Source organism: Fusarium graminearum, chromosome 1 (genome assembly GCF_000240135.3).
Source record: "Fusarium graminearum PH-1 chromosome 1, whole genome shotgun sequence".
NCBI classification, from domain to species: Eukaryota; Fungi; Ascomycota; class Sordariomycetes; order Hypocreales; family Nectriaceae; genus Fusarium; species Fusarium graminearum.
In genome coordinates this window covers 5,031,141-5,058,301 of record NC_026474.1, presented here as the reverse complement: position 1 = coordinate 5,058,301, position 27,161 = coordinate 5,031,141, and the positions used below count along the sequence as shown (strand labels likewise).

The following is a 27,161-nucleotide window of genomic DNA, read 5'->3' as shown; positions in this document are numbered from 1 at the left end:
ATACAAAAATCCTCCTGAAGAATCGCCACTATGCAGATGACATGATCCACGACGTCAACGGAGAATGAGCCCGCACTGGGGTCGAAGCAATACTTGGAGCTGGTACAGACTTGGGAGCAGCACGAGTGAGTATCGACACAACAACTTCAGGCTTCGAAGCGATGATCGGTGCTCGCGCAGTGATGGGGGGACGAACTGTCTTGGGTGCTGGGGCAGTGTCAGGGAAATACACTATCCGTGAGGGCTGGAACAATATGCTGGGGGCGAAAGAGTGCTTTGCAGTATATGTGGCTGCTTTGGGGACATATGTAGGAGCTAGTGCTGGGATAGAAGATATCTTGGCCGGGGATGGGATGCTTGGTGCAGCTAAGGCTTTCACGGAGTCCTTCGGCTCTGCATGCTTACGCATAGCTTCAGGAGCAATAGGAGCAGGGACTCTGTTCTCTGATATAACTGGAAGCTGAGCCTTTGACTTTGTTTCTTTCCTTGGGGGCTTTGACGGTAGGCTTTTTGGCTCTGTCTTGGGTACAGTTTCCAATCGAGTCTTGCGATCTTTCCTAGAGTGCTCTTTAGTTGCTTTAGCTGGCTTCATAATCTGTGGCTCGTCTTCCACCGTGGGTCGAGGCATTGAAGTCTTCCTGGCAGTCGTGATGTGCGACTTTGGCACTTGTTCTGGGAGATCTGGGGACTTTGAGGGGTGTCTCATCTTGGGAAGGGAGATATCCTGCTGTTCGGCTGGCTCGGTCTTGGGTGTGGTCTTGGCAGTTGGCTTGGGTTGAGCAGTATTCTTTTGCTCGTATCCGAGTTCTGTCTTGGGGATGATCTTTGATTTATCCGTGGGGGTAGGGATAGGCTTCTGTTCAGGCTCCGCTCTGGATACGGCCGGAAGAATCGGAGACTCGGGCTCGTATATCACGGGCCTCGCTACGGGCGGAGATGGCAAAGGCCTACTCGCTTGTGGGGTTGTAGGTACCAGAACGGGTTGTTCGGGGGCCTTGATGTCGACTTTCCCCGGTTGCCGTAGAGGTTCGATCTGCTTCTTAGGAGTGGTATCGGTCGCCTTTGGCTCATGATCGGTCTGCGGAGGTGCAGGGAAGGGAAATCCTTCAGTCTTGGGCGGCTCAATCGACTCAACTGGCACCATAGGCTCGAGTGGTTTGACATGATCGAGTATAGGCTCAGAGTAAGCAGAAACCAAAGGCGGTGGAGCTACTGCTTGAGGTCCCTTTTCTTTCTTGGGCGTGGAGGGCTCAAACCACGATGCAAAGACTCGAGACTGATCCTTGGATCCCCGGGGAGTTGCTTCAGCATCATCCCTCGAGGTCATGCGCGAGCTTATGGAGAATCGAGAAGATGTGGAGGGTCGTGGTGCATCGAAAGAGGCTTTGGGAGAGCCAATGTCCATGGCAGCGGTCATCTCAGGGTCTTCGCTGTTTGTACGCTTGAACATCCGGCCGATGCGTTTGGCAGCCGACTTGGCCGTGGGCTTGCGCTTGAGGGATTTGATTGAGCCAGGCATGGTGAGGTTGTTGAATGATACTGTTGGATGTATATCGGTCAAGAACAAGCAACAGGGATGTTATAAGTGATCTAATCAAGAAGACAAAGAGGAGAACTGAGTGATAGGAACCAAACCAAAGAAACGAGATACAACTAGCTCTGATATTGGGACAGACATAGGTATTTATAACTCATACCTATGGTCAGTTCCATCAGGCGGCAGCTGATGCTATTCCCCTCAATGGCTTGTATAGGTGATCCATGTTGAACAACTGCAAGACATGGCCAGCTGAGAGTCCTTTTGTTCCACCTGAATCATGAGTATTGGTTCTTGAGGCATGGGTATCTGCAAGAGATTGGAGCTGCGAGTGAGAAACGACTAGGATACACGTCTTTAATCCTCAGCTGAGAGCATGTTATGCTGCAAGAACTTCTGTTATGTTTACTTTTTGATGTTGAAGCAACAGGGAACATCGTTGCCCGCTCCGGCTGGAGTCGGGAAGGAGACTGGGGTCAGCCGGATCGGAGCCGGGATATGACAATAGCAGATGTAAGAAGGAATTATTGAAGACTTGTCATTTTCAGCCGTTTGTTTCAGCTAACTGGCATCAATCAGGTCATCGGATCAGAGACACTCAACAATAGTCGGCTCAAGCTTCTAATGTTTTAAATTTTCATGTTATGGTGGGATGAGCTGAGTTTCAGTACGATATATCTCTGTTTTCGCCAAGACGGGAGGATGAAATGCTCCATCTTGGTGCAGAATAGAAGACGCCTTGCATGTTTCAAAGCTGAGTCGGCATAATGTATGTTCTGCATTTCGACGAATGAGGCAGTCCGCTCAGCTTGTGCAATATTCAGTTCATTAAGATTGCCAGTTGTCAAGAGTTGCATCTTATATCCCTCCTATAACTGTTCCTTTCGCCCGAGAGCCACTGTTAAGATGCAGGCCGGCAAGGTAGGTTGCTGGGTTATCACTCTAGACTTACAGTAACAACAACAATAACAGACATCAGCTGGATAATCACAAAGGTTAACTGGTCAGGATTTAAGTCATCAATAGGCTGTGTGCCTTTTTCTTTGTTCTCTATATGAAGTAAAAATATAAACACTTGAATCAAGATAATTGTATGTACAGATATTGGTATCAATGCTCAACGCCCAGCGCTATGCAACATTTACTGGCCCCAGTTGTTGAACTTCCACTTGACCTGAAGAGAAATATTAGTAATTGATAAAATAACGAGTACCAGTGGAATGACTTACATAGCTGGGGTTGATCTTCTGGATATCAGGGACACCCAAGTTACCAGCATCAATGGCAATCTCGTGCTTGAGAATGTCAATGACCTTCTTGACACCGTCAACACCAAAGACGTTGGCGTACATGAAGGGACGGCCAAGACCAACAGCCTTGACACCGAGAGACAGAAGCTTGAGGACATCAGCACCGTAACGGACACCACCGTCGGCGTAAACCTCGATCTTCTTGAAGACCTCAGGGGCCTCCTCGTGGATCTCAAGAGCGACCTCGAGACCGGAAGGGCTGCCGTCGAGCTGACGACCACCGTGGTTGGAGAGGATGATGGCGGGAGCACCGTGCTGGACAGCGAGCTTGGCATCAGCGGCAGAACCAATACCCTTGATGACAACGGGCAGCTTGGTCATCTTCTGGAGCTTCTTGTAGTAGTCCCAGGTGATGTAGGAGTAGTCGGAATCGGCAGAGCCAACACCGAAGCGAGCAGCACGGTGGCGGTTTCCGTCGGCGGCAGAGTCGACGGTGAAGATGATGGCGGCAGCGCCAGCCTTCTCGGAGCGGTCTAGGAGCTCCTGTGTCTCAGTGTCGTTGGAAGACAGGTAGAGCTGTTGGAAGACGACCTGGCCCTCAGCCTTGGCCTTGGCAATCTCCTCGATGGTGAGAGAGGCGTAAAGGGCGGGCATGTAGAGGATGTCACCGGCGGCAGCACCCTTGACGAAGTTCTTCTCAGCGTCAGGGTGAGCATTGCCACCCTTGGCACAGGGGCTGATGAAGAAGGGAGCAGAGAAGTTATGGCCCAGGATGGTGGTGGGCAGAGTGTTCTCGACGTTTGTGATGTCGACCATAGTACGGGGCTTGAAGCGGTAGCGCTGGAAGACCTCGAGGTTGTTGCGGTAGGACCACTCGCCAGCGGCACCGTTACGGTAGTAGGTGTAGTTCTCTATGGGAAGGTAGTTCTGAGCAGCCCACTCGAAGTCGGGGAGACCGATCATCTGGTCGAGCTTGGGGAGGTTGCCCTTGGGGAGGTCTCCGAGGACCATCTCGAGGCCAGTGTCGGGCTGCTCGAGGAAAGGACGAGCAGCCATGGCCCCCGAGATGAGGGCAGAGGCGAGGATCTGGCAACGCATGGTTGAGATGTGTTCAAGATGGGTATATGAGTGAAAGAATGTGATGTGTGTGTAGAGAGAAAAGAAGGAGTGTACAAGGTGGGAGAAACGAATGTATTTGTCTTGCTGGAGAGTAGTACAAGTGATGATCAGAAGGGCGAAGCGGCTCTTTTTAAGTTTACCGGTTTCCAAGGATATCTTGACATATCGAGTAAGTCCAAGTCAATCGGACCGTAAACGGGTTTTGCAAGGTTGCGAGTAGCCAAGTTAGTTCCCTGGGTCTTGGGTGCGATGGGATTGATGGATGATGTCTGTTAGTGCGACATTGGCAAGACCTCCTGGCAAAGTTTAATGCCGTTGGGATCTATGCGTAACGGCAAGGCGAGAAAGATAGGGTCTGTATCCACTGGTTAATTTGTTTCTTTCTTTTCTTTTCTTCCGGTATGGACGTTATCTATCTACTCTGTTTCAGTAACAGGTCTAAAGGATCAAAGTTGGATCATGTATGGTGGATATAATCCTTTGTGGATAGAATACAATCCACAGTTCCTATAACACTTGGAAGAAGATTATTATACATATCTTGACACTTGGTTATCTTTCATCACATTCCTGTTATGTCTTGTCCGCGTTGCGGAATCAAGTAGGTAGTAGTTGGCAGACGTTACTTTGTCACATCTTGGCATCTTAATGCCATCGGTTATGAATTCGTCCGATACCCCAATCTTGGCTTGAGATAATGGAGTACAGTAGCAATGCTAACTACCTGCCTACCTAGTCGGGACAGACCAGGGTGGTAGTTACGTATTGAGAACGCTGTTGGTACTATGATTTACGGCAACATGGTATAAGGTGAATTGACTGTAACATTGAGTGGATATGTTGATTAATAACCTAAAATACAGTAGTAAATGAGTTTAAACAACGGGAGAGGCCGTTGTCAACGGTTAGGTTAATTACTATGTGACGTCTCTAGTACAGTCCGTGAAGCGTTTCTTAGATTTGCTTTGCCTTGCTTTGCTTTACTTTATGCATAAACAAAACAATCATTTGCCCCTTGGGCTCTAGATAGTTTTACCGTGTTTTAAGCTTAGAACAACGTCATTTACTCTATTATCCCGTGAGTCTCGGCCATGGTCCCAGACCAAGAGTCTCTAATCTCTGCTCACTAATGCTCACATAACAACCCATGTCATGAGGCAAACCCACTGTTGCATCGAAACCGTCTGTGCTTGGGTCCTCGTCCTTGGATTGAAGCAAAAAAATGTGCCTGTTTCACCATTTTGGGATCCTCTTTTTTCATCTAAGTGAAAAAAAAAAGATGTCACCCTGCTCAGCCTGTTGCCCTAGCTTTGGATCGGTCTAGTTATCCCACTCGGATACAACTCAAGATTCCATTTATCAAGGTTTTTCTTCTTGGCTGTCAGGTGTTTATTTGAGTTTGGCAGATACGACATTACGTAGATAATGAGGCACAGTCAAAAGTTGTCGTCGGTGCATACGTACTCGAGTTGGTATTCAAAACAAAACGAACACAGGAATTCAGCTTCTGGAATCCTTCTAAACAAGGAATATGATACTCGCTCCGTATTTCCTACTCTAGTCACGGACTATCTAGATAGGAATCACAGTGACATTCTCAGCGGGGGATTTCCAACATGGTCCCTTTCATCTCGGCAACAGTCCCATCTGGGTCTGATAGAATTAGTTCCGGTTTTCACTACCGATTAGTCAAGGATAAGATTATTACAAATGTTCCGTTCCGTCTCTGTCCGTAATTGCCGGGCGGGATAATTCGTTCATTCATTCATGCCTAAGAAATAAGCTCCCGCCACTTGTTTCTTATCAATCTCTGATTAGATCGTGGAACCTCGTATACTCATAGACTAAAAACAAAGAAATAAGCTGGATGTATTTGGTCCTATTATAGTCCCTCTTCCTTCTGTCGGCATCAGAGCATTAATGAAATATATATATACCCAACAAGTTGATGAGCCTATCAATAACTAGCGACAGGACAATAACTTTTCACGCACTCAAAGAGAAAGCACACAGCAAAAAGAGAGAACCCATTCGTCTCTAAAGCAAAAATATCCGACAACGGCAGGATTCGAACCTACGCGTACGAATACAATGCCTATGATGTCTCGAAAGAGATAGCAGGGCATCGCCTTAACCACTCGGCCACGTTGTCTTGGGGATAAGAAAGCGACTACAGATTTGGGGATACATTATTCTTGGTGTTTTCGGTGTTGAACATGAATAACAGCAGTGAATTCTTGGAGTTCAGGTCAATGTCACTGTCTCATTGTAAGTTCAATTGTGGATGACAGATGAGAATCACCGTTAAGTGGGTTTACAGTTGATCTACGATTGAGTTGCATTGCATGTTTTGTGTGAAACCCTGTTCTTCATATTGAAACTCGGGTATCAGCTATATCAGCTGCAGCTACGGATATCCTTACCTGTTATACGGAAGAAACCTAATTCTTAGACCGGGGATTCATTAGTGTTTAATTCTCATTCTCAGTTCCTTTCCACCAGTAGATGGGGACCTATTCTAGAGTATTCATGCTACACATCTCGTCCAACACAGCTACTTCAGCGTTACGCCTCATTGATCGACTTGGACATTCCCACCTTTCATGAAGAGTATGCAAAAAGAAAGTCGACAACGGCAGGATTCGAACCTACGCGTGCGAACACAATGCCTATGATGTCTCATAGAGATAGCAGGGCATCGCCTTAACCACTCGGCCACGTTGTCTTGTTGTTAGTAATCGTGTCACTATCACAAAACAACATGTCCCGCAATTTTACAATGGCAGTGCAGCTACCTACCTAGTTTGGGTAACACTGCAGAGGGGCTCTGTTCAAGAATAAGCTGCAGGGGCAGTCAATCCTTTACGTCTACAACCATCTGATCATCATCCACTCGGCTATCAAAACCGAGTAAGCACAGATATCAAGTTGATATGCCCAAGGGCCTAAGGACCTGAGGACCCAAGATACGAGTTCAAACTATTGTCCTGTTAGCATCTTATTTCCGTCGTGTTTATCAAAGACTGCCTAGATAGTTTGCGCGTATAGCTTTTAATTGGCATGAGAGTTGTCGAGATTCGTAATGTAATTCAGCTACGTCAAATCATGACAAACAGATGCTCCAAAGGACCGAGATAGTACAGATACAGTATTGTGATTAAGAGTTGAACAAAAATAAAAGACCGAGAATTGTCGTTCAATATACCCAAAAGGGTAATTAATATTCGTTGCCTGTGGCTTAGTTTAGTTTAGATCTCTATCACGTTCCTGATTCGCAAGTTTACCCGCTGACGTCGTTGGTTTCAACTTCCCTCCCCCACTAACAACTTAACGAAAGCGACCCTTTAGACCCTTCAACGACATTCTTTAAATTCCCAACGTCTATCGCTCTCAGAGTTTCGTTTCTCCATGGTAAGCGCAACTTGATCGTTTTATCCGCCAATACTTGCGATTCATTCGCTACTTAGTTATGGCTGGCATCATCAACGATAAAGCTGCTGCGGGTCGGCAGCAACAGCAACAACCCCGCGATGACGATAGCTCAAGCAACCTGCAATTACCAGATATTCACATCGCCGATAGCGATGCAGCTCCTCCTCCTTACGGAGAGGCCCATGATCAAGTCCACTTCTCACAACCTGGATTTGATGCTGGTGCAAAACTGACAGGTAAGTGAACTGCCCAACTACCTCGGCGCTTAGACTAACCAGTGACATCTACAAATAGGCGACGGTCGAGTCAACATCAATATCAATGCCAAAAACAGAAGACTTGCCGATCTTCTCACACCAACTCTACAAGATCAACTTGCTCCTGAGCCCGAACAGCCTGATCTCCCTCCCGCATATATTCCCCCAAGCCTTGGAGGTAGACCTGGTCAAACTCCACCACCAAAACTCAATGTTGTCGTACAAATTGTTGGATCTCGAGGCGATGTTCAACCTTTTGTCGCCCTAGCCAAGGTTTTGAAAGACACATATGGACACAGAGTACGAATCGCTACTCATCCCACCTTCCGCACATTTGTCGAAGAGAATGGCCTCGAATTCTTCAACATCGGAGGTGACCCTGCCGAGCTGATGGCCTTTATGGTCAAGCACCCCGGCCTCATGCCTGGCTTTGACGCCATTACCAGCGGTGAAATCACCAAGCGTCGAAAGGGTATCGAAGAGATACTTATGGGTTGTTGGCGATCATGTATCGAAGGAGGTGATGGCCTTGGCCCGGCTCCCAAGCCCCATGCCTCCAACGCACCCTTGGACGTTTCATTGGTATCAGGCAACTCAGGCCAGGAGCCTTTTGTTGCTGATGCTATCATTGCCAACCCTCCTAGTTTCGCCCATGTTCATATTGCTGAGAAATTGGGTATCCCTGTGCACATGATGTTTACGTGAGTAATCCACTTCGTTGTAATAAATGATGTATACTAACAACCTTATAGCATGCCTTGGTCGCCAACACGAGCCTTTCCCCATCCTTTGGCCAATATTCAATCGTCAAATACCGATGACGTGATGACGAACTACATGTCATATACTCTAGTAGAAATGATGACATGGCAGGGTCTGGGAGATGTTATCAACCGCTTCCGTAAGAAGGCGCTCGACCTTCCCCCACTTTCATTGATCTGGGCACCTGGACTTCTTTCAAGACTCAAAATCTCTTGGACATACTGCTGGTAGGTATTTGCAAGCTACTACAGGAGCACCATCAACTAACTCGTCACAGGTCACCAGCCTTGATTCCAAAGCCCAACGATTGGGGCCGACACATTGATATTTCTGGCTTTTACTTTCTCAACCTCGCCTCATCGTACACGCCCGATCCCGAGTTGGCAGCGTTCTTGCGCGATGGACCCCCTCCAGTCTACATTGGATTCGGTTCCATTGTGGTCGATGACCCAAACGCCATGACCGAAATGATCTTCGAGGCAGTCAAGCTTTCAGGTGTCAGGGCTCTGGTCTCGAAAGGTTGGGGTGGTCTTGGTGCTGATGATCTTGGCAAGCCAGATGGAGTATATATGTTGGGCAATGTTCCTCACGACTGGCTGTTTGAACATGTCTCATGTGTGGTACATCACGGTGGTGCTGGCACTACCGCTGCCGGTATCAAGGCTGGCAAGCCTACCCTTGTGGTACCCTTCTTTGGAGATCAGCCATTCTGGGGTGCCATGATAGCCAGAGCCAAGGCCGGCCCTGACCCGATCCCATATAAGCAGCTGACTGCAGAGAAGTTGGCCGAGGCCATCAAGTTTTGCGTCAAGCCCGAGACTCTGGAACAAGCCAAGGCTATGGGACAGAAAATCAGAGAAGAGAAAGGAACTGACGTCGGCGGAAAGAGCTTCCACGATCATCTCGAGGTGGATAAGTTGCGCTGTACTCTGGCACCGAGCAGGGCCGCCGCTTGGCGTGTGAGAAGAACCCAAGTACGACTCAGTGCCTTTGCTGCTGCAATTCTGGTGGAGCAGGGAATACTTCAGTGGTCTGACTTGAAGCTGTAAGTTACAATACCAAGACTGTACTAAAGCTGAGCTAACAGGAACAGGTATCGAATGAGGGAGTACAACACAGAGGAGCAGCCGCCTGATCCAATTTCTGCTTGCACCTTGTCGCTTGTCACAGATATAGGGGGCATTGGCATGGCTATTGCCGATATGCCCAGAGAGCTCTTCAAGAGCATGTCTAATCCCAAGAAGAAAGACCAGACACCATCGGACACTGCGAACTCTCGTGCCACTGAGAGTGATGCATCACTAGCCAAACCTCAAGGCACTGATTCGGATCAGAAATTAACTTCTGCGGCGAGCATTGCAGACACCGAAACACTAAACTCTGCAATCCTGACGCCCTCCCACTCTAACACATCGCATCCTACTCTAAGCGATGCAGCATCCAGCACTTCCGGCCTATCATCCCCCGATCGGTCGAACGCTCAAGCAGCAACCAATCAGAAATCCTGGAAGGAGCAGATGAAGCAAGCGGCGAACGCTGCCAAGCAAGATCGGGGTGCATCGCCTGTCAACTACGTTGACGCAGCTGTTGGAACAGGTAGGGGAGTTGGTCGTGTAGTTACCACTGGTGCCAGAACACCCATGAACTTTTGCCTTGGGCTGGCCAGAGGTTTCAGAAACATGCCAAAACTTTACAACGACGAGACTATTCGCCCTGTTGATAAGGTAACAGGTGTTGGCTCTGGTATTATGGTAGCAGGCAAAGAGTTTGGCTATGGACTATTTGACGGCATCACTGGTCTTGTGACACAGCCCCTGAAAGGTGCCGAGAAAGAGGGAATGCAGGGTCTAATTAAAGGATTCGGTAAGGGTATCGGAGGTGTGGTAGCAAAGCCAGCGGCAGGTAAGTTTGTCGGGACATGGACGTTTATGCTTTGCTAATATACTACAGGCTTCTGGTCTATCCCAGCTTACACCATGCAGGGTGTCGATGCTGAGATTACCAGATATTTTTCAAAGAGCGTTCTGAATTACATTGTTTCCTCGCGAGCTGTTCAGGGCCAGCACGAGATGCAAGAGGCAACGCCTGGCGAAAGAAATGACGTCGTGCAACGGTGGAACAACTTCGCGTCTGATCTTGACAAGTTTTATCGATGGAAGAAGAAGGAGAAGGTTGCAGGAAAACGACCAGAGGGGTCTCAACAAGACAACCCAGAGACTGTGTTTGAACGCCCTCAAACTGGGTGGCTTCACACTAGAAACCTGTCCTTTGAAAAACGAAAGAAGCTACATGCTCATAAGGAAGCATGGGAGAGAGCCAACTCAGACACCCCGGTCCCAGAATCGAAATCAAGTGGTGCTTCAGCCATAAAAATGCACTCTTCCGAGGATGAAGAGCTTGAGAAGGCTATTCGGGCATCAATTCAAGAGACGTCACGTGGTAATGCCGAAGAAGATGCGCAGGTGGAAGCCGCTATGCGTGAAAGCATTAACGTTGTCCGACAGAGAGCCGAAGCAGGCGAAGCTGCACCACTTCCTCTGAAAGACCCATCCATCTTCAAGGACGCGGAATATCAGATCACCGATGAGGAGTACCAAGCTCTTGTTGAGCAAGCCATTCAGCAGAGTCTAGGAAATGACACGTCTCTGCCTCAATATTCTGAAATGCCAGGGTTCAGTGAGACAGACACTGTGGCTCAATCACACACAGCATCCACTAACGATGACGACAAAGAGCTGCAGCAAGCCATTGAAGCCTCTAAGAGGCAATCCCCGCCGTCACTACCGCCCAGAGAAGTAAATGATGACGAGTTTGAACGTGCGATAGCAGCGTCAAAGGAGGCCATGGAAAAGGAAAGCAGTCAGCAAACCGAGGAAGACATTGTGATGGAGTACGTCAAAAAGCAGAGTTTGGCAGAAGAAGAGTACAGAAGGAAGATGGGCCAGGGCAAGTCTTCGGCAAACACGGGCGACGATGACGATGAGGAATTAAAGCGAGCAATGGAGGAGAGTCTGAGGATGAATAGGGGTGACACATCAGGTCCTTCAGGGATCTAAGGTGGTAGGCCATATGATTTCACTAAACAAACGCAAGCTAGGATACCCACGTTAAACAGTAACATATGATTAAACCGGTTGGTATAAAAGGATCATTCAGGCGGCAAGCCGCAGTCGAATCTGGAATGCGAATGGTCATTAACCGCCATCACAAGCATATAGCCAGCGTGCATATAAGACGACAGCATCTACCCGTCTTTTCCGCCTGCCAATCTATCTGAGCTGTAGCTAGACATTCGACATTCTCACTTAATCTAAGATATATCCCCCACACAATAAACTCTTTCATTTCTCCTTTCTGAAGCACATTCGACAACATTTCTTCCCAGATATTCCGAAGTATGAGAATCCCAATTACCCCTACCGAACCCGGCGGTCTCCCAAGCAGCCATGGTGCGAAAGAGAAACCTCCATGCACTTTCTTGAACCCATGTCGCAAATGCGAGATCCAGATGATCCTTCGCGGCCAACGCCCTGAACAAGCGTCTCGTGAGCAGGCGTCGACTCTTCATTGCGAACATGAATGCGTTCAGTGCAAGATCCAAGAGCACAAATGTGTATGTATCTTCGTCATCTCTTTTTCGTTATTAGCTAACAAGATACTCGCAGAAGCCTCTTTCCAAGACCAAGAAAGAGGCTTCGCATCGTCTTATAAAGGCAGCTGTCGAGCACATGTTCTACGGAAAGCCGGTGAGTATCCAGAGCACAACACGTGTCTTGATATTTGACTGACTGTGTAATAGATCAAACAATGGGACGATGCTATTGAAAATGCCGACATTGTTATCAAGGCCGAAGCATCTTCCCCAGCCCCAAAGGTGTCAATCGAACGCCCTATCACATTTACTCCAGGACAGGCATCGTCCACTATCACCCGCGAAGTCCCGTTTGGGAATACGATCAAGACCCTTGAGATCGTTCCTGCAGAGGAAATCAAGCTTGATGGTGTCACCAGAGGCATGGCCAACAACATGGGCATTCGGTTGATGCAACTCGAGGCCGAAATGAGTGTTTTGATCAAGATGCAGCGAACTATGCTTGATGCTGTGCCCCGAGGCATGGGCAACAATTCGGACACTCGCTTCATTTAACTCAAGGCCAAAACCAGTGCTTTGATCAAGCAGAAGCAAACTTTAATGCTTGATGTCATGGTAGCCATGGGGAAAGAGTTGTCTGTTACGGAGGATTTCCAGCTCAAGTCGGAGAATAAGTAGATGCTTGTATTCAGGAGAGTCAAGAGGAAGTTAGTTTAGTCAAGCATTTACTTCACTGATACTACATTGATCCTGTTCAAGCAGCATCGAAAGGGCCCAGCGAAGCATCGTACCCCATCGTATGCATAACAAGATGCATGGTGTTAATGATTCTGGCAATACAAATTAGCCCTCTTTCGCCCCCCAATCCTGGCAAGATCTGTGGTTGACTCGTCACGCCAGAGTCTCTAAAAGCTTAATGATCAAGTTTGCTAAGGGGTATCCGTATATGTCAGACAGAAGCCAGGGCCCGTGCAAGCTGAGTCTGCCGAAGAGTAGAATACTGGGTACTCGACTTACTGGTGAAGGTATTGACTTGTGGTACATGGAATAAAAAGGTATTAATGATGTTGACTCTTTTCCAGTTTTATCCAATGGATATGGACAAAACACGTATGAGGATGAGTCTGGCAAGGGAGGGAAAAGGAGACGAGGTGTTAGCGAGAGAATTGCATGATCCAGATTATTGCGTGTATATACTACAGGACAGCAGCGTAACTTCCAGAAAGGAGCTCTTTGTTTTGCTTTGCTCTTATAGATTGTCCCTTATTAGTTAGTCAAGTACAATATCTGAGTTGCTGCCCAGCCGTCACTTGTATGTCACATTCGCAGTAGACAGAGATTCCATATTCGTGCGTTAAAACAGTCAAAGTCCAGATTGTCGGTTTGGACCCTTCTTTTCCCGAGATATAATACAAAGGCTCCCCTCATAAACCGCAATACCAAACAAACAAAATTTCCGGTGGCCGTATTAACCTAACCCTTCTCCCAGTTGCGGGTGTGGCGCGTCGTTCACATCACATAACTTCATGTGTGGAAAAGAGGCCCTACGCCAGCCACGTTCAGGTGATAACAAGAAATAGCAGCGTCCACAAAAGATATCATCATCTCCCTTTCTCTTCGAGCTTCGTCGTGAAATTTGAGACTTTTTCGCAACCGTTTAGCTGGAGAACTTTCGGGTAATCTTGGCGATAACTATAAATAGAGTTAGAGAACACGCTTTGAACACATCTCCGTAACGAGGGAGGTGGGGGAGGAGGGGGCGTACTGTGAAGAGCAACAACGCTGAAGATAAAGACAAGAGAGAGAACAAGGACAACAACAGGGTCGACCTTGAGACCGGGCGACTCATCGGTGTAAAGTCCTATAAAGGGGGTATCAGTATGAGCTTCGAGCTCGGTATTGGATGGAGGAACGTACGCAGCATGGTGCTGCTGGAACCACCGGCGCCAGCGGCGCGAGTGCTGCTTGGTCGGGCATTGGCAATCTTCTCCTTCTGGTCGGCGGCAGCGCGTCGTCGGATGGCAGTACGGGGACCACCAGGGATAGCAGGTGATGAGGGTCGGCCGATGTTGGCACCGCTGGCAGCAGCGCCGCCGTTGACGGGGGAAGAAGGACGAGGAGAAGACTATAGAGAAGCAACGTGTTAGCGAATTGCTGTCGATCATATGTAACAAGCTTTGTTCATATGAATCAGAGCTCAAGAGAAATAGAGCTCAGTCGCAATGCGACACTAGCTCGGTTGCTTGCATCGCCAATTGCTCTCGATTCGAGAGTCAGGACGTACCATTGTTGAAGAATTAAAGCCGAGGAAGGGTATTTGACAAGAGAATCACAGCAGGGTTCTTAGAGAGCGCGAAATGGAGAAAAGAAAGGAGGGAATAGATAGTAAACGTTGATGGAAACCAAAGATCCAGACGAGAGATGGGGTTCTAAATTAATGGTTTGGGTTGTGCTACTCCCTCCCCCCGTGGACCAGACCACTTAGGGAGTTGAGGCCACATTCACCAGAAAGAAGGGATGCGGTGCTATAATTATCCGGTGGCGTTCATCTTGAGCTGCCCGTACAAACTTTAGGGACGGGACTAACTACAGCTCTCCACAATAGGTAATATCTCCACTACAGCAAGACAGTTCACCCACCAATTCAATTTCACCAACTCAAGTAAAGTCAATTTATTCCCCTCCAAAAAAAGAAACTTATGATTATTTCATTCAAGGCCATTATTCTTTTAAAAGAAATTTTACAATTTAGTGAGACTATGTATGGGAGAGATGGCTGTAGCCTCTACACCTGTTGATCCCTATCATCAAGTCAGGCAGATTGGATATCAACAACAAACGCTCTCGTGCTCGCTTCCGAGTCCGCTCGCAGACTCGACATGAATGTATAGGGGGTGTATAATCAAAAAGATGAAACGACAACGAGGAAGAAGAGAGAAGAAGCAGTAGTAGCAGTATCAAAAGACAGGAAACCATAAGACAAAGGGAATCAAGACAACAAAAAAACATTCGCGCATCGATGGCGCGTCATCCATGCACACGGCGAGTCCTCCTCCAGCTCTTTTTTTTCATCTCTGTGAGATGAGATGGTATCAAAGGTTCCAAATGCCTCAACAGGCCCTATCTCTGTTTCTTCAGCCCGGCGTGTACTGCACACGGAATCACCCCAATCGCGCCCTTCGTCTCTGCAGATGAAGAGCTCGTGTGTGTCCCATGCCTCTCCTGGTGTTGGTCCATCTTTTCTTGCTCCGAATCTGTGAGATGTAAAGGCAATGCCTGCTGTAAAAGGCCTCCGTGTAAAAGCTGGCCAAAAGGCCGCTAGGTATCTGTGTAAAGGAAGTTTGAGCGTGTTGGCGAGGTTCGTTTCATTTCGTTCCGTTCCGACCGCTCAATTATGTATGATTAGACAATAGTACATCTACGCCAGGAAACGAAAGCTCTCAACCAAACGCCTTCCGCTATGATGGCAACTCTGCAGATCAACGGTTGTAGTTCGAATCGTGGAAAAATGTTTTTGACAAAGTAAAAAATGTTGTTAAGAAACGGTCATGCTTCAGAGTGTGACGTCAAGAACAAGGCTGACGTCGGCGACATTAGGTCCGGCCAAATCTTCGAGGACGGGTATGAGATCTAGTAGCTCGTTGTCGTGGGCATCAGAGAACCAACTGCTGATGGGCACGGCGTGCTGTGGGTGGAAGATGTACGAGGTGGGCGAGTTATCGATAATGATGGTATCCTTCAGGTCTCGGCCAACTTGGGACAAGTCCTTGACGTAATTTCCTTGGTGGTTGTAGCAGCTCTCACGGAAGAGTCTATGGTGGACAACCTTGTGGATATCGAGCTGGTCCAATAGCGGATCTCCATACTACGAATTGTCAGTTTCCTGCTCGGCCAAATTATTCAAGTAGAAACTCACCTTGGAGACAGAAGCTGTAAAGACGACGACCTCATAGAGCTCGCCAACTCGCTTCATGAACTCGTCGACACCTGGTCGCTTAATCACATACACATTGTGGTAGTTACCCTCAATCTCGACAGGGATTGTAAAGTCGGCTTGGTGTAGGATCTTTGGCAGTAATTAGCGCGTATCCACATTATCCAGATTAATGATTAAACATACCTTGAAGGAACTGTGAACCAGAGTCTCATCCAAATCGAGGACCAGACATTTTCTACCCTTGTGCTCTGGTGCAATCGGGGGCAACAACCACTTCTGCGGCTCGGGCGCTGAGGGGCCTGCATCCGTGAATTGACTGGGTGCCACGACAGCCGGGGGTGGGGGAGGTGGTATCGTCCTTTGGGCTGGAGCTTCGACTGCAGGGGCTACAGCCGCCTCTTCCTCAGGCTCCTCAGTGGCAGCATCTCGCATATCCACGTCACCGCTGTTGGGCGTCTTGTCTGCCACGTGAGGCTCATCTTCTGTGGGAGTAGGCTTGGGAGGATCCACTGTGACTGAAGGGGGAACCGATTGTTTCGATTCCCTGTTTTCTCGCTCTGTCGTTGTGATTTCGTCGTGGGCGTGGCCTGATGAGGTAGCCTCTTCCTTGGGCTCCGGGGCGGGAACGGTGACTTGAGACTCTCTCGCGGTAACTGGCCTGGGTTGTTCCTGGGGAGTATTGGTTCGCGACCTTGCGGATGTCGGGCGTTGAGGTAGGACGTCGAGCTTGTGCACGTTCTCGTTGTTTTCCTCGTTGCCAGCTGGACCTTCGGGCGTACCACAGCATCCGAGAAAGGCGAAAAGACCACCACGCTTCTTCTTTTGAGGGGGGGCGGCAGTGGAGTTTTGCTGGGAGTTTACCGCAGTGTTTGTAGGCTCGGTTTCACCTCCTGTCCTGTTGCTTGAGGTGCTTCCATTCCGTCGTCGCGCCCGGAGACTTCCTTTAGACTCCTTCGATCGGCTTCCGATACTGTTTCGGGGATCGCTGACTGTAGCCCCACTCAGCCCAGTCGATGTTGGTGACGATTGGTTCCGCTGTGACGATGATCTCGAAGGAACCTTGAGGAGGCCGCGACCCTTTTTGGAGCTTGTTCCCTCCTCTCGAGATGACTGACCCCTGTTTGACATCTCAGCATCGGCTGAGGTTGCCTGAGGTTGAATCTCGTCGTTTGTGTTTGACATGTTTTCTTTGTTATTTTGAATCTAGACACTGGTCAGCTATTAATTCGCGGAAACTGGAAAACAAGAAGCTATCGTGAAAGTAATAGCTCGGACGAGGCAATGGTGTATCAAAAAAATGCTGACACCAGATTCCTGCGTATCGTGCAACAGCGGCTTTCACAGACGGGGCATATCCGCAAGAAGCTTGCTAATAGAACCTTGGGAATGCCGTACTGCCCAAGCAACTGCGCAACGTCTCGTGAATGTAAAAGGAGTGATAGGTACTCACATCGTTGACCGCAGACAAACAAATCCGGCTGATATATCACCCCTAACTCTTCAAATAGGGCCTATCGAGGCCTGAAGCGTGACAAGAAACGAAGTCAATGGATATGACAAGTATAAACAGTTGGTGGAGTTTTGTCGTCGCAGAAGGTAAAAGGGCGAGCGGCGGGAAATTAAGGCGCGTTTGGGCCAGGGGAGGCTAGAAGTCGGCCTGAACCAAGAATCGTACAGGAAGAATCGAAGCTGCAGAACCGACCAAAAAACGGCCACGAAAATGAATGAATGAATGAATGAATGTGTGGACGATTCGTCTCAATCTTTGAGACAGATACCGTCAACAGGAAACCTGATCGGGGAGTGCGTCGGTCGGGGGATGGAGCTCAGTGAGAATGAGAAAAGACGGAGGACCAGCGGGCGACGGGGACCAGAGAGAGAGGTAAGGCGGGCGGATCGGAGGCTGAAAAAGACCTGGCGCGCAAGCGAAATGATTGCCTTTAAGAGATGAACTTGGTCTTGGCTCGAAGAGGAGAGATTAGGAAATAGAGCAGGCCAGGGGTGTTCTCTTTCGCTCGCTCTCCCTGGGGTGATGTTTATTAGGTGCTGATGAAGATGAGAGAGGTAAAGGTAAAAGTCAAGGTTGATTTTCGATTTGGAAAGGCTGGACTGGACTGGACGCGATGCAGTGCGTGCGGGTGCGGGTGCAGCGACAGTGGGAGACGTGCTGGAAGGGAAGCCTGGGCCGGGGGGCACTTCCGCTAGAAACAGTGAGCAGCAGGGTCACTGAGCCTGTGAGAGACTGAGAGAGGTCGAACAGGATGGGGCTCGACTGGGTTTGACTGGGGTGGGTGGTAGAGGGAGGTGTGAGTGGAGTTGGGCTTGAGATTAACCCTCCGGGAGCATCCATTTTGGACGAGTGCTATCGTATACTGTACAAACAACACTGCATGACACTGCTCATGGTGGAGTGTTGATGGGCGGTGTGTACAGTGTCGGATACCACATCATCGGTATCTTTTGATAGTCAAAAAGACCATCCCTTGTCTCTCATCTCCGCTAATAATGGTGTCCGCCAAGCTCATCTTAACCACCCTGTCCTATGGCTGGTTTAGTCCACCCATGGCTTGGTGCGGCGCCTAAGGACCCCTGTCCTGGCTCTGTGCATGTACCTACATTCATTACACTTATTTTGTCGGCTGGGCTGGGACAATTTCTGCGTGAGAAGTTGGATTATCAGAACACAAAAAGCAACGTTTTAATTGATTAATTAATTAACTGCACTCTCGATAAATTGCAATCGCTGCAGTCATTATATACTGCATCCATCCCTTCAACACCCATAGTGGTACTGGAAAGTTCCGGTCAACCAGAAAGCCACTTAAGTGGTCGGGCTGCCATCACCAGATGCTGGTAGCACTGATGCCCACCAACAAGGGATGGGGTATCCGTTCTTCGCTCTAATACATACCATCCATGCCCGCGATCTTTCAGCAGAGCGCTGAGGAGAGGGTCTCTCCTTTTAACATGATGCCTATCCTGTAGGTAAGTTGCTGCAAGAGAGAGGAGCTTAATTTCGGGTCTCCATCGACAAACAAACGAGAGTTTGACAGTCATCACTCAGTCAGTCGTTTTATTTTTTGCTCTTCTCGCCAAGGGCCCAAGCTCTCCCCAGCTTTTCAAGCTTCTTCCTTGCGTTCTTGGTGTGGTCTTGGATTTGGATTTGAGGCTGCCACCATGTCACTCACATCCGTGTGCTACTGCTACATGACCACTGACGTACGGGATGAGATGCACGCTCTTTCAATGTTTCCTCGTGTCATGCAACCTAAATGGGCTTGTTGACGGGTACGGTACCTAGGTAGAATCTCTGCTGTATTTGTTGTATCCTGTTGTCATGATGAGAACCCTGGCTGCCAGGTTTTGAAATATGTATGCGTTGGATGTCGTCGAGTTTGACAAGAGATAACTCCTTGGTCCATGCTCCTCCACCCACCGATATTCATTAATTAATGTGCATAGTAGGTGGCAGGTAGCTTTACCTGAGTCGCTGGTCCCTTGGCTTCCAAACCTTCCACACGAATTTCTTCACGTGCGTTGTCGACAGCACTTTTCATCCATACCAATCATCGAATTACTCACGAATCCCTTTTAATTAGGAACATCAGCTCCAATTCAAATCCTCAAATTCCATCTTCTCTTTCGAGACTGAGACACGGAAAGAGCCCTTATCCCTGTCGGACCGGGACTATCATCCTTGCTCAAACTGCATGATTGGCCCCGTTGGCGCCCGGATCAGTGATGTCTCCATGCATCGTGGGACCTTCTGGCTCGACCACTTAAGAGACCTGCATACCCGCTGTCGCTGCGGTCCGGTTAGAGAGACCTTGCAGCTGGTGTTTCTGTTTGGCCTAGAATATCATCATATCAATCACATCGATCTCGTTTGTCGTAACATAATAGATTATGATCCTACCTAGGCATGGCTTTGTTGAGCATGTTTCTGTAGCAATCACATCATCACCTTGTTCTCTCGGCGAGGCCGACTCTCTCAATGAGCGAGTTGAGGGAGAAGTGTCATCGGTTAACCTCAAAGCCTGTAAGTTCGCAGTGGTGAGCTGACCCCTTTGATTAGCGTGTCGATGCTGAGTCGTGTCGTTTTTGAACCCTGAGCTACCCATGAACATATTTCATGTTGAATCCGTTGAACTTCAGACGGATATTCGATTTTGTTCTTAAATTAGGTTTTGAACGGCAGTAAGATGTGCAATGGTTCCACGAACTCTTCCCGATTTACGACTCTTGTACACAATCTCGTATACAATCTCATACAGTGATATATCTGCTACTCCTTAAAAACACTTACAGTGATTGCCACACTGGTACCCGCTAAAAGCCATTGAAGTGAGAATATATCGAAGCGCAAGCAATCGGGAAGTACATTGGCACACCCTGACGATAATACAACATATCAAAACCTAAATACTCAAGTTGATAGTATCACGAGTAAAGATAAATTCATCATAAAGTCTAGGGTAAGCAATATCCAGTTGATACTTCAACCGAACCAATGATATGCTGACTCCATCGAATTAGCCATAGCCAAATGCCTTCCCCATATTTCCCCAGCTTTTCTTTAATCATGTGATTGGACACAGTGTCGTCATTCCCGTTCGCCGCATCCGTCGGCTGCAGCTTAGGTGAGGTGAAGTAAGGAAAGTCGCAGCAGGAGGCAGGCGCAGGCCGGTCCCATGTGCCACTTGCCTCGGGTACCCGTATTTCACATGCTCATGACTGCGATACAGGACAACCTCAACCATATTTTGTCTTAGAAGACTCTAGCCACCACACGTTTCCCATACTCATACTATTGCCCAAAACTTCCACATAATACACAATACGCTTTACTAATGGACACGTAAAGCAAGCGCCCTGAGCCTCTCTAGAGACTCGGTCGTTATTGTTGCCGTGGGGAAGCTACTCCAAGTACCATAGCACTGTACACAACATTTCAGCGTCATCACAAAGCCTGCGCTCAATCAACCTCTTACTATGGCTGGGCAATCAACGCTCCGGTATACTGCTGCCGAGGAGCAGTTAGCCGCCTTTCTCGACAAATGGACCGGCAAGATCAAGTCAAGATTGCGCGGGACAACACGTACAACCCGTCTACTCGCGACATTGGCCCTCGCAATCTCAATTATCCTTGGTGGAGCCGGAGGACGTCGATGGTGGAAGAATCGACGACATGAGCGAGAGCAAGGACGGAAACTCGTGCGCACAAACTCATGGCTTCACAACAAGGACGGATCGCGAACTATCTATGTCCCATATAAAGATAGCACATCGAAAGTGGTCATCAACACGACCAAGCCGCTCACTTTCGATGCGCATCGCCGCTTGTTTCTAAACCCTCCCCGTGTATCTGGTCTACGGGAGGGAACGGTACCGGCAGCACAAACGAAGCCCGGTCTTAATATTGCTTTTCTGCACCAGTTCCTGAGCTTGATGAGCATCATGATCCCACGGTGGTCCAGTAAAGAAGCCGGCTTACTGGTTAGTCACGGCGCATTCCTGATGCTGAGAACATACCTTTCATTGGTTGTTGCTCGCTTAGATGGTGAGATTGTACGCGATTTAGTTGCTGGCAACGGGAGAGCGTTCTTATGGGGCATACTAAAGGTAAGTAACCGGCTTACACCATATGAGTATCAGAGACTTACACATCTTAGTGGTGCGGAATTGGAGGCTTTGCCTCGTACACAAACGCGACGATCAAGTACCTTGAATCCAAGGTCTCCATCGCCTTCCGTACGCGACTGACGCGATATATCCATGACCTCTACCTTAATGATAACCTTAACTATTACAAGCTATCCAATTTGGATGGAGGTGTCGGCCAAGGTGCTGACCAGTTTATCACACAAGATTTGACGCTATTCTGTGCTTCAGCAGCCAACATCTACTCATCACTCGGCAAACCTTTTGTCGACTTGTGTGTATTCAACTACCAGCTTTACCGGTCTTTGGGTCCTCTTGCTATTACTGGTCTCATGAGCAATTATTTCCTGACTGCTAGCATTCTGCGACGACTTTCACCGCCGTTCGGAAAACTAAAGGCTGTCGAGGGTCGAAAAGAGGGTGATTTCCGAAGTTTACATGCCCGTTTGATTGCCAATGCTGAGGAAGTCGCATTTTATGGCGGCGCCGAGACTGAAAAGACCTTTTTGAACCGTGAGTTCAAGTCGCTAAAGACCTGGATGGAAGGCATTTACATGCTCAAGATCCGCTACAATATCTTGGAAGATTTCATCCTCAAATACAGTTGGAGTGCCTATGGTTACCTGCTGGCATCCCTCCCTGTCTTCCTGCCGGCGTGGGGTGGCGTTGGAGGCCGGGCTGAGATGGTTGAGAATGGTGTACGAGGAGGACGAGAGCGCAACCGCATGAAGGAGTTCATCACGAACAAGAGACTTATGCTTTCACTTGCAGATGCAGGTGGTCGCATGATGTACTCGATCAAGGACTTGTCAGAATTGGCTGGATATACCAGCCGCGTGTACACACTCATCTCGACACTGCATCGGGTAAACGCCGATGCTTATCAGGTTCGAGCTGGACAGAGCGAACTGTACTCTCTGTCTGATGTCTCAGGAACTATCCAGAAGGGATTTGACGGCGTTCGATTCGAGCATGTACCAGTTGCCGCTCCTGGCCTGTGGCCTCAGGGGGGCGAGGAATTGCTCGAATCATTGTCTATTATTGTGCGAAGGGGCGAACATCTACTCGTAAGTCTATCGGCATTGTGGCCTGTGCGTGTACTGACAACATATAGATCTCTGGGCCAAATGGAGTGGGCAAAACCGCAATTTCAAGAATCCTCGCTGGCTTGTGGCCGGTCTACCGAGGACTGGTCAGTCGCCCGAAGGATATTGGTCAAGATGGCATCATGTTCCTTCCTCAGCGACCCTACTTGAGCCCAGGAACCCTACGTGACCAAGTTATCTACCCTGATGGCCATGTTGATATGAAGGAGAAGCGCAAATCCGAGGATGATCTTATTAAAGTTCTTGAAGCTGCGCGACTGGGTTACCTACCTGACCGAGAGGGTGGATGGGACACTCGAAAAGAGTGGAAGGATATTCTCAGTGGAGGTGAGAAGCAGCGCATGGGCTTTGCTCGCCTACTCTACCACGAGCCTCAATATGCTATTGTGGACGAAGGTACAAGCGCCGTGTCGAGTGACGTTGAGGGCTTGCTGTACGAGACATGCAAAGAGAAGGGCATCAGTAAGTTTCAACTCTGTCTATGGTTGTGATATCATTCAACTAACATCTGCAGCACTTATTACTATCTCAACTCGAGCATCTCTCAAGAAGTACCACGAATACAACTTGGTCCTTGGTATGGGTGACCGAGGAGATGAATGGGAATTTGAGCGAATTGGCACCGAACGCGAGAAGATGCAAGTCGAGAAGGAGTTGCAGGAATTACGCGAGCGACTGACGCAAGTGGACGAGTGGAAGAAGCGTCGAGACGAGATTGAGACAGAGTTGTCGGCGGTCTGGACCGAGCAGGGTGAGGTTTTGGAGGCTCCAACATACGCTGAGAAAGTAGCAGAGGTGCAGGAGTAGCTGAAGGAAGGGCAGCTGAAGGATTGATTGATGTAACGTGGAAGAGCAATACCCGAACCACGATTGGAGCTTTTGTTCAGCATGGTGTAAGCTAGCGACAGTTGTATACTTGAGAACGTCAGGGATCTACATAGACGGTCTATCGCAGTAAGAGGGAAACACTGGTAGACGTGAAGTTTAGAAGGGTAAAGTAGAGGGATAGAATCGAAGGGTTCAATAAGACGATGGTTCCATATACATAGCATTCCGAATTCACAATATCGATCGACCCTGACAGCAATGGAATTCCCGGTTCAATATGCAGATCCCCCTCAAGCTTCACCTCTTTCCCTCAGCCAAACCAATATTCCGCAAGCCAAGCTTCACAGCTCAACGCCACCTTTCCAGGTACATCCCCAATCACGAGGCCTTTGTTAGCGGGAGCGCAAGGAGGCGCTAAAGTAAAACAACGCCCCCCCTTCGGATAACCATGATCCCGCGCGGGCGGGTCTTTGAATTGTTAATTGAATTTCTGAACGGCTTTTTAGTTAGTTCTAACGGTACGAGGGGAGGCGGGGACGTGGAGGAGGCGAAAAATAGACAGTGTAAAGGGCAAAGCAAACAGCTGAAATCGATAGTTTGAATTGGAGGAGGAGGAGGAGGGATGGATTCAAAGCGATAAGATCATTGATGATGCGTTTTTGTTATCTTTCATCTTTGAGAATTGAAAACTCGACGAATTTCCTCTTGATTGACTGTTTGAATTGAATGCATCTTATCCCACCATCATCGACAGAACATATACTTGAACTGCATGCACGATTGTCGTACCAGGCTGAGCTGAACATATCAAGGTTGCCTCTATCCCGGTCCTAGGAAGCACAATCACAGCCTGATTTTTGAGTCCTTTATGCTCTTGATTACCCTACCTTTTTCTTTTTTTGGTTCTTTGTTCATGGTCTACTATTCAGTTGTCAGAGACCTACACCAGCGTCATCGGTTTAACCACAACAACACTTGACTGAACCACCTATCCAGAATTACTAGTCACATAATTGCATCTATCAAAAATGATCAGAGGTCATACCCATAGGGCGTCATCCTTCACTTCCATCTCCCGTCCTCATCTCCCCTCCATTGACGAAAACGAGATCGCTTTAACACCCTCACCTCCCAGCCCTTCTACTCCCCCAGCTCCTCTACGCATCCCCAGGAAATCTCCCCGTCGCGCTCTTCGCAACAATGGAATCCCGCCACCGGCCTACATCCCATCGGCAAGAGCCTACCGGGCTCCACCCCCGGCGCATTACTCCCCGCCGAGCTACAGCTATGGCTATCACGAGACCAAGGGCAAGTTCATAGAGCCTGACACGACGGACAGTGGCAGTCTTCGGGAGCGGAGGTTCTGCGGCGTGGACAAGAGGAGGGGATGTTGTTTGTTGGTCATCTTCATGATCGGTGCAGCTATCGTTGCGATTGCTTTGGGCGTTGGGTTGTCAATAGGGCTGGACAATGCGTAAGTCACAGCTGAGATGTATGAGAGAGAAGGGAGACTGACAAACCAACAACAGAAGCAAGGATATACCACAGGAATCATCAACTCTAGAGCCAACACCCAAGTTCCCAGCCGGCTCCTACGCCTTCAGAGCAGATCTCCAAAACACATCCACAGAATGTACTTCGAACCCGTCAACATGGCGCTGCTATCCTTACACGCAAGGCTCCTCAGCGACATTCTTCTGGATAATTACACCCAACGACAACGACGACTCGTACAACATTTCATCCACTGCAAATCCCTTTGCACCATCCTTTGCAAACTTGACTCTCAAGCGCCTGGATGAGAACACATCACAAGAACGACTGCAGTTCTCCTTCTCAATGACCAAGACGGTCGTTCCGGACGATATGATCTCGTCGAGCAATGTTGCTGCCAAGTGCATGTTTGACGACACGCTCTTTGAAGCTACACTTTGGATGCAAGGGAATGGTGGCAATGCTGAAGGGTCTGATGGTGAAGATTTTGCCGAATGGCCAGGTAATGTTGAGATTGTCCAACGGAAGATGTTCAGAGGTGGATCGCCCGAGTGTGTGGACAGTCAAGGGAGTGCCGTGGGCGATATCAAATCTAGTAACGGAACTTGTGAGTGTCGCTATGATAATTGAGTTATTTCTGCTTGGAAATTGGAATATTTATGTATTTAGCTCGTCAGGGGCAGGGAAAGCAGGAGTCGGATAGGAGTTAGTGATACCCAGGAACAAAACGTTCTATAATATATTGTTTAAAATATCAATGTTATATAGCAAACTCCGTTAAACAGCAACGAAAACCAACATAAATAATCCCAAAAGCACAAATCCCATAGAAACACACTTTGCTATCCATCAAATCATAGCTACAAACCAAACACAACAGCAAGCCATAGACCTCTAAAACCTGCTCTTATTTCAAGTAAGCATAAATAGGAATGGCATCGATCTTGAGCCGTGCCTCGAGGTGCTTTACCCGAGACATGATATTCTGAACAGCCACAGGCAGATTTGAAGTATCGCCCTGAACAAGCGCTTCAAGCGCCTGGGACTTCTTTGGACCTGGCACACGCTTCACCTTTCGAGTACTTGACGAGAGGAGCTTCTTTTGAACCTTGCTTGTCTTGGAGGGCTTCAGCGGATCGTCAAACCTGACACGCCTGGCAGGGTTCTGAGTAGCGCGGTTGATACTCATTACGAAATTGTCAGAAGGGCGTCCAGGCTGGACAGGCTGGGCAACCGGTGCAGCATCGTTGCCAGAATTACCACTGCACCGGTAAGCAGCCTCCTCGCGGTCAATGTCAATGGCTTCACCTGGCCCAACCTCCAACCGAGGACGCTTTTGTGGTCGTACCTGGCCATGCTGTGTACGTGGTTGCGACAAGATTCGCTTGTCGCGTGCCGTAGCAACCTTGGCCGGAACACGAGGGTTAGCCGGACGTTTCGTTTGTTGCGGCTGTGGGGGAGGTACTGGCTGAGGATCCTTTGGATTTGGATTCTTAATAGAATTCTGTGCTAGAAATCCTAGCCCATCCATTGCCGCTTTTTGAACGGCATTTAATTTTGGAGCTGGCCTCCCTTGATCAGCAGCAGGTTGAGCATCAGAAGCAGGTTTGGCAGGTTGAGCGGGCTGGTCGACAACTGGGGCTTGGTTCTTTGGATTTGGTTTTGTAGCAGAATGCAGTGCTAGAAATCCTATCCCATCTATTGCCGCCTGTTGCATGGCATTGGAATTCGGAGTTGGCTTCTGTGGTTTGTAAGGCATAACCGGTCGAGGACCGCGAACGTCTTCCCACCATTTACTAACCTCTGTAGGGTCGTGGTCTTTCGAGTCCTTCCATTTCTTAACAATCATCAGTATCTCCAGTGGTTTGGGTCTGTCGGCAGGGTTTTCGTAGAGGCACATGCAGAGGAGGTCGCGTAGCTCTGGGTCGACCCAAGCATGCATTTGGTCCTGTAACACCCAACCATATGTTTGTGGCCCCGTCGAACCATCAGCTCTAATATGAGTCAAGGGTCTGAAAGGGTACCTCATAATCTCCCGGGTAATCATGGACTCCATCTGCAAACGTTTAGATAAACGTGGTACCACGAACAGAAGAGATTAACACTTACCACTCTGGCAATAAGAAAAACATTGGTCCATGTCCCATATCGTCCGGCACACTTGGTCCCCCTTCGGAAATCTGAGC

The 27,161-nt window shown here is 48.6% G+C and overlaps 9 protein-coding genes and 2 non-coding genes across 11 annotated transcripts; 4 read left to right on the top strand and 7 right to left on the bottom strand.

The window, feature by feature from the left end:
* Window positions 1–28: 28 nt before the first annotated feature.
* FGSG_01532 (uncharacterized protein) lies at window positions 29–1,519 on the bottom strand (the record flags this gene model as incomplete). Its single annotated transcript, XM_011319040.1, has 1 exon — window positions 29–1,519. One exon carries the CDS (start codon window positions 1,517–1,519, stop codon window positions 29–31), a length of 1,491 nt encoding a protein of 496 aa, XP_011317342.1.
* A 1,159-nt stretch (window positions 1,520–2,678) lies between these two features.
* Window positions 2,679–3,885, bottom strand: FGSG_01531 (uncharacterized protein; the record flags this gene model as incomplete). The annotated part of the gene is made up of 2 exons (XM_011319039.1): window positions 2,679–2,711; window positions 2,767–3,885. 2 exons carry the CDS (start codon window positions 3,883–3,885, stop codon window positions 2,679–2,681), a joined length of 1,152 nt encoding a protein of 383 aa, XP_011317341.1.
* Window positions 3,886–5,959: 2,074 nt separating this feature from the next.
* Window positions 5,960–6,058, bottom strand: FGSG_20525. The gene has a single exon. It is a non-coding gene; the product is annotated as a tRNA-Ser (tRNA).
* Window positions 6,059–6,533: 475 nt separating this feature from the next.
* On the bottom strand, window positions 6,534–6,631 carry FGSG_20524. Its single transcript has one exon. It is a non-coding gene; the product is annotated as a tRNA-Ser (tRNA).
* A 744-nt stretch (window positions 6,632–7,375) lies between these two features.
* On the top strand, window positions 7,376–11,648 carry FGSG_01530 (uncharacterized protein; the record flags this gene model as incomplete). Its single annotated transcript, XM_011319038.1, has 6 exons — window positions 7,376–7,574; window positions 7,633–8,296; window positions 8,348–8,584; window positions 8,635–9,402; window positions 9,451–10,259; window positions 10,308–11,648. The coding sequence occupies 6 exons, from the start codon at window positions 7,376–7,378 to the stop codon at window positions 11,411–11,413; spliced, it is 3,783 nt and encodes a 1,260-aa protein (XP_011317340.1). The 3' UTR covers window positions 11,414–11,648.
* A 217-nt stretch (window positions 11,649–11,865) lies between these two features.
* On the top strand, window positions 11,866–12,504 carry FGSG_01529 (uncharacterized protein; the record flags this gene model as incomplete). The annotated part of the gene is made up of 3 exons (XM_011319037.1): window positions 11,866–11,970; window positions 12,023–12,103; window positions 12,157–12,504. 3 exons carry the CDS (start codon window positions 11,866–11,868, stop codon window positions 12,502–12,504), a joined length of 534 nt encoding a protein of 177 aa, XP_011317339.1.
* Window positions 12,505–12,993: 489 nt separating this feature from the next.
* On the bottom strand, window positions 12,994–14,388 carry FGSG_01528 (uncharacterized protein). The gene is made up of 4 exons (XM_011319036.1): window positions 14,234–14,388; window positions 13,867–14,074; window positions 13,715–13,810; window positions 12,994–13,641 (listed from the first exon to the last, which is right to left on the bottom strand). The coding sequence occupies exons 1-4, from the start codon at window positions 14,234–14,236 to the stop codon at window positions 13,607–13,609; spliced, it is 342 nt and encodes a 113-aa protein (XP_011317338.1). The 5' UTR covers window positions 14,237–14,388; the 3' UTR covers window positions 12,994–13,606.
* A 1,114-nt stretch (window positions 14,389–15,502) lies between these two features.
* Window positions 15,503–17,068, bottom strand: FGSG_01527 (uncharacterized protein; the record flags this gene model as incomplete). The annotated part of the gene is made up of 3 exons (XM_011319035.1): window positions 15,503–15,814; window positions 15,866–16,015; window positions 16,070–17,068. The coding sequence occupies 3 exons, from the start codon at window positions 17,066–17,068 to the stop codon at window positions 15,503–15,505; spliced, it is 1,461 nt and encodes a 486-aa protein (XP_011317337.1).
* Window positions 17,069–20,878: 3,810 nt separating this feature from the next.
* Window positions 20,879–23,578, top strand: FGSG_01526 (uncharacterized protein; the record flags this gene model as incomplete). The annotated part of the gene is made up of 4 exons (XM_011319034.1): window positions 20,879–21,508; window positions 21,559–22,614; window positions 22,662–23,115; window positions 23,168–23,578. 4 exons carry the CDS (start codon window positions 20,879–20,881, stop codon window positions 23,458–23,460), a joined length of 2,433 nt encoding a protein of 810 aa, XP_011317336.1. The 3' UTR covers window positions 23,461–23,578.
* Window positions 23,579–24,509: 931 nt separating this feature from the next.
* FGSG_01525 (uncharacterized protein) lies at window positions 24,510–25,685 on the top strand (the record flags this gene model as incomplete). Its single annotated transcript, XM_011319033.1, has 3 exons — window positions 24,510–24,955; window positions 25,011–25,582; window positions 25,645–25,685. 3 exons carry the CDS (start codon window positions 24,510–24,512, stop codon window positions 25,683–25,685), a joined length of 1,059 nt encoding a protein of 352 aa, XP_011317335.1.
* Window positions 25,686–25,882: 197 nt separating this feature from the next.
* FGSG_11963 (uncharacterized protein) lies at window positions 25,883–27,031 on the bottom strand (the record flags this gene model as incomplete). The annotated part of the gene is made up of 1 exon (XM_011319032.1): window positions 25,883–27,031. The coding sequence occupies one exon, from the start codon at window positions 27,029–27,031 to the stop codon at window positions 25,883–25,885; it is 1,149 nt and encodes a 382-aa protein (XP_011317334.1).
* Between the last annotated feature and the right edge of the window lie 130 nt (window positions 27,032–27,161).

Coding starts and splice junctions, on each gene's coding strand:
- FGSG_01528 (XM_011319036.1), bottom strand. Junction 13,811..13,866: donor TTCCAGCAGCACCATGCTGC/GTACGTTCCTCC, acceptor CCCCCTTTATAG/GACTTTACACCGATGAGTCG. Junction 13,642..13,714: donor CAGCGTTGTTGCTCTTCACA/GTACGCCCCCTC, acceptor CTCTATTTATAG/TTATCGCCAAGATTACCCGA.